Consider the following 5963-nt stretch of genomic DNA (forward strand, 5'->3'; position numbering starts at 1 on the left):
GAAAAATACGCAATTAAGATTGCCTTCACTTGAAAAACGTGAAGTTTTGGACTGATAGTCCCAACACCTGAAAGTATAAAGTCAGTGGTGTGACACAAGATTTTACGTAAATGTCCTAGCATTAATTATATGGAAACATGTTCCCTTGTGGTGGGTATAATTGCTTTCAGATTTTAGTCTGGCAATACCTGATAAATTTGATATGCGTATATAAAAATCATTGAAGGATTTAAACTGTTCTAAAACATATTAAGGTTCCCAAGAAATTTATTAAATAAAGCTTCAACAAATCCTTATGTGGATTAGAGCAATCATGGCGTACATGATTTATTGGTGCACTATGTATCTTGCTAGAACCACGAGTATAACAATATGCTAGCGAGATATACTTTAATTCCTATATAAAGATATTGGAATACTATTATGATTATATTGCAAAAGAAGTCCTTGATATAGATTTGTTTATTCTAACAAATATTATCAAGGTTATGTTGGTTATACAAATGCAGGCCATGGTTCGTTGTTCAGATAATCTATTTGGATGTGAGCATAATGCCAAATTATAATATTCAACAAGATTTCAATTACATTGAAGATGATTCTGCATGCATAGCTCAATTGAAAGAAGGACTATCGAAGGAGACAAAGTAAAACGTATTTCACTAAAGTTCTATTTCAGACATAATTAATGTTCAACAAATTTGTTCAACTGATAATTTGGCAAATTTCTTCACAAGGCATTGCCAACATCAGCAATTGAGAAGTAGTTATACATGATTGGAATTTATCGTTTTTGAGATATCAAGTGATATTTTTGTCAGGTGGAGTATAGAACGTGCTGCACTCTTTTTCCCTTCGCACAGATTTTATCCCACTAGGTTTTCCTGGCAAAGTTTTTAACGAGGCAGCAAGTAATGCGTATTACAAGATATGTGTACTCTTTTTCCTAAGATTTTTTCCCATAAGGTTTTTTCTTGGTAAGTTTTAACGAGGCACATTATCTATGGACATCCAAGGGGAAGTGTTATGAAATATATATTTATATGGATGTCCACTAATCACATATAACTCTCACTACTCTTCTCCATTATGTAGATAACCCCCACTACTTCTCACCATTATTGTTGTAACTCTCACACCTCCATAACCTACTCATGATCTTCCTCCATGATCTCAAATGTTTAATAGCATATTTATGGAATTCTTTTGATATACCTCAATGTTGTACTATAAATAGAGGATGAGAACTCATTTTGTAATGCACTTGAATATATGAAAAAAATAAGAATCTCTCCTCCCTTGCTCCCTATATTCTTGTCTATTTGCTTGTTTCATATTATTATTTTGAGCTAAATTTTTTAACACAAAGAAAAAAGAAATTTTGCTACCAGCAACTAAAGCTACAAATACTAAAGCCAAAGATAACACTTCCGCCTGCAAAAGCTACTTACAACCTTTTAAGACCCGATCGAAAAATCCTCAGAAAATCCAGAAAACCGAAAACCATGGATTTCTCCGACAGCAACATGTGGCGTGATCTTCTACTTCAAGCAGTCCTAATTCTAGCTACAGTTCTCATGTTCCTTTTCATGTACAATATTCCCCAGAAATTCTTCTCGAAGCTTCGTCTACGAAACCGAGCCGACATGCAAGCGAAGCGCCATTTCGTCCAAGGAGCTCAGGTTCTTTCCCAAGCCAAATCATCCGCCGCCAAGGATCGATCCGCCGCCGCTTCGCTTGCCAAATCGGCTGAATCCGAAGCGGACTCAGCCATCGCTTTAGACCCGAGAGATGCCGCGGCTCACATACTCAAGGCTTTAGCTCTCGATTTGCAGGGATTTAAGACGTCAGCTCTTGATTCGCTTGATATCGCGCTTTCGCCGTTAGCGGTGAAGTCGCTGTCGGAGCCGGAGAAAGCGGATGCTTTGTTTAAGCGAGCTAAGAGTTGCGGTGAGTCGACGCGGACAAGTTGACTCGGTCGTTGAAGATTTGACTGAGTCAGTTCGGTTGAAGGGCGATAATGTTAAGGCTTTTTGTTTGTTGGGCGATTGTTACGAGAAAAAGGGCTTAAAGGAGGAGGCCCAAGAGGTTTATGAAAAAGCCCTAAAAGTTCAGCCCAATTTTGCTCCTGCTCGAGAGGCACTTGACCGATTGAATTCGGAGTCTTGAACACTACTTGTGTTTTTTTTGTTTTTTTTGGAAAAATAATAAATAAAGAAAAAAATTAGAGCGTTATAAATAGAATTTTATTTATGGTGAATGTCTATATGATTCTAGGGTTTATTACTTGGTGGCTAAGTCACCCTTTCCCTATAAATAGAGGGTTTCTATTCCATTGTAATTCATCCCAAAAATCAATAATAATTCTCTTTCTACTTTTCTCTGCAATATTCTTCTTCTTCTTTTATTGTTCATAAAACGTTATCAGCACGAGACTCTAACCAATTGAGTAGAAGCTTTGGGATTGAGCATAATGATTGTCAATTATTCCATGAACTTCCTTCATGATTAAATTCTGGATTTAAGGCAAGTATTTTACCGTATTTTTCTCTTTTATTCTATAATTTGATTTTAAATACAAAGACAATAAATTTTGATAACAACTCTAATGGAGTTTGTAAGAAATTATAACCACCTGAAATGGTAAAAGTTTCTATGTCTTGCCATGATCAAATTCATGTATGATTATGGGCACAAAAAGTGGAAACCCGTCCCATTGAATTTGCTCCATTCTCATTCCCTTAAGAGAATGTGATAGCAGTATGTGATAAGTCTGAAAGAAGACAAAATTATCACTATGAATGTATCAATGGATGTGGACGTGGCAATAGACGAAATTATAATCGTCAAGATAATGAAAATAATAAGGATTCTCAAAATAATCCCCCACTTGTGAAAATACTTGTCATCGATTTGACATGAGATTTTATAAAGCACATATAGATGATTATGGTCTATTCATGATGTGAATGTGACAACATCTGATTTAAGAATACATATTCATTTTTGGAAGAATATGAGCGTGCTAGTGGTATATACCACACTCACCTCTAGAAGGAGGTTTGAGATGATATAAGAAAATAATGTCATTATTATGGCATGAATGGTCATTGGTCACGTACCTATTATACGCCAAAATATTTTGGCATTGTGATTATTAAAAGCCAACGGTAATGCAAGAAACAGATCTTGCATATAATTTTGACCATAACCATAATGGTATAACTTTCTCTTTAAAAGAGATATTCACCATATGGGTGTTGATGAATATGTGGTACTACAAAATTAATTGAGAACTCTGCAAGAGCCAATTATTACTATTTTGAAGAAACACAATTGATTACCAATAAGGTATTGTGTTGTACTAAGTCTCAAAGAAACTTATTTAGTTTCCAAAGTATACGCGAAAGCGGTTGACTATATTGAGACTATAAATCAAGGAAAGATTTAATATCTTCTATTACTATAACTTGTAGCTGGGTAATATGTATGTGAAAAGCTACCCGTTTTATTCTCCAGTTTGTACTACACAAATAAAAGAATACCGCAATAAAGTAGATATTTATTGATATAAAAATCCATATCATAATAAACTTGGAGTTTATTGATAATTGCACACGTCATGGCGTAAATCTGAAGTTTATCAATATTGATAATTTATTCAGTTGGCATAATTGGTTTAGCCATATCAATTTAAGTATGATGTGCAAATGTGATAGAGAATTCACATGGGTAAATGTTAAAGAACTAGAAAGTTCTTTACGAATTCTCTTATGTTGTCTGTTTTCATTAATTAATATACCAACTAAAATTGGGATTGAATCCCATGAATGCTGGAAATATCAAAGGTGAATATGGGCTCATTCACCTGCCATGTATACCACATAAGATGCTTCTACGAGATGGTTACATGTGCGATTATTATTAACCCGCAACATGGTGTTTGCGAGGTACCTTGCTCAATAATTTAATTTCGAGCATAATTTCCAGATTTTTTTCAAGATAGTTCTTCTTGATAAGTTGGTTTACATCACAGTTGGTTTAGCAAAATAATTTATTGAGTGCCTCCACTTAATAGCTAAACTATTACTTATGAGAACAAAGTTATATATATCAGTTTGATATACGTTATATACGAAAGTATATTATTTTCTCCCCTCACAAGTGGTTCAGGGTCAGGAACCAAATAATTCCATCTGTACAACGCGTATTAACTCCCCCTGATGAGAGCATCAATTCACATCCTTGAGCATTTGCATTCCAATCTTGTGCACCATCTTCAAAAGATCTTTGGTAGAGATTTGATGAACAAATCAGGCATATTATCTTGAATGAATATATTGCACCTTGAAATCATCATTCTTGATAGAGATGAATTGTCTTCATATGATCTTGTTGGAATCGTCAGTTCAATATCTTCACATAGAGGTGAAAACTCTTGCTATCATATTATCTGCCTATAGTTATACAAAGATACATTTTGTGTCACAAATTGCACTGAGGAAGTAGTACTTCAAAGATCAAAGAATTCTATATGCTTTAAAGCAATTTTAAAATCATTTCAGGGATTGTTAAGTCATATAAGCCATATAATAGACTTTAGATGCATATCAAGTTTTCATGTCATGCTAGACATATAAGATATCGAAAACTGATTGCACGTGCCATCGACTTTATACTTTCAAGTGTTTGAACTACATGTTCAAAACTACATGTCTTTCATATGAAACCAATTCTATTTGAATTGTTTCTCCAGACTTAAGATCCTCGTATATATTTAGCGCTATTATAGATGTCGTCGACAAATATTTTATATCAGTTTCAATATTTTTTTCATAAAGACATAACATAGAGATCTCTTCATTCATATTTTCGGGTACCTGAATCTCTCATGAGATTTTATGAAGTGTTATGTCATGTGATCTTCTAGATCACTTGCCTCCTTTATTATGATCATTTAGATCATTTGCTCATCTTCTTTATCAAGAAGTTTATTTGAAACCGATTTGTCTATATGCTTTAAGCGTACCATAGACTTTGTCCTTCTAGGTAATAGGAGCATTTGCAACGAGAATATAGTTACTTTCTTTGGGTCAGCAAATGCGTTTGGCATGCTTTGCAATATATTGCAAATGAATTATCTTTTTATGAACTTCAAGTTCATATTATCTTATTCGAGGATCGAGATGTATAAATAATAATTCATTCCATGTAACTTTTTCTCAACTGTTTATCATGTCTCCCCCTCATGTTAGAAAAACTAACTTGTTTCCTCAAGTTTGAGAACCCATCTTTGTGCGTTATGGTATTAATCATAATATACACCGCACATCAATAATAATATCTTTTGTACTTACAAGGTTTTGTCCCACTGGGTTTTCCTTGCAAGGTTTTTAACGAGGCAACCAAAAGGCGTATTATTAGATATGTGTACTCTTTTTCCTTCTCTAGAATTTTTTTCCCACTGGGTTTTATTTTAGTTAAGGTTTTAACGAGGCACATTATCTGTTGAATAGACATTCAAGGGGGAGTGTTATAAATAGAATTTTATTTATGGTGAATGTCTATATTTAGGGAAATTCTAGGATTTATTACTTCGTGGCTAAGTCACCCTTTCCCTATAAATAGAGGGTTTCTATTCCATTGTAATTCATCCCAAAAATCAATAAGAATTCTCTCTCTACTTTTCTCTGCAATATTCTTCTTCTTCTTTTATTGTTCATAACATAGAGAAATTTGTTCTAGCATTGTTCAATATAAAGGCAATTGGTTTACCTTGAATTTGGAGAATCAATTTAGCTTTTTATTAACGTTCACCATGATTGAATTCCAGAGTTTATGTATCAGAAATACTCAGAGCAAAACAAGAAGTGAACAACAAATATGATGAGTAAAATATATTTTGACCATTGAGCCTGTAGGCACAAATTAAAGGTGATTAACTTAGTTCTTTACGTTGCTGC

General features: G+C 33.9%; 1 protein-coding gene across 1 annotated transcript; it reads left to right on the forward strand.

The window, feature by feature from the left end:
* Positions 1–1505: 1505 nt before the first annotated feature.
* On the forward strand, positions 1506–2169 carry LOC109209599. Its single transcript, XM_019372908.1, has 2 exons — positions 1506–1950; positions 2003–2169. The coding sequence occupies exons 1-2, from the start codon at positions 1506–1508 to the stop codon at positions 2167–2169; spliced, it is 612 nt and encodes a 203-aa protein (XP_019228453.1).
* Positions 2170–5963: the final 3794 nt, after the last annotated feature.

Source organism: Nicotiana attenuata, unplaced genomic scaffold (genome assembly GCF_001879085.1).
Source record: "Nicotiana attenuata strain UT unplaced genomic scaffold, NIATTr2, whole genome shotgun sequence".
Classification (NCBI taxonomy): Eukaryota; Viridiplantae; Streptophyta; class Magnoliopsida; order Solanales; family Solanaceae; genus Nicotiana; species Nicotiana attenuata.

Excerpts from the sequence above, each read along its gene's own strand:
- LOC109209599 (XM_019372908.1), top strand. The coding sequence starts at position 1,506 with ATGGATTTCTCCGACAGCAACATGTGGCGTGATCTTCTACTTCAAGCA. Across the intron at positions 1,951-2,002 it reads TAAGCGAGCTAAGAGTTGCG|TTCGGTTGAAGGGCGATAAT; the intron begins GTGAGTCGACGC and ends TGACTGAGTCAG.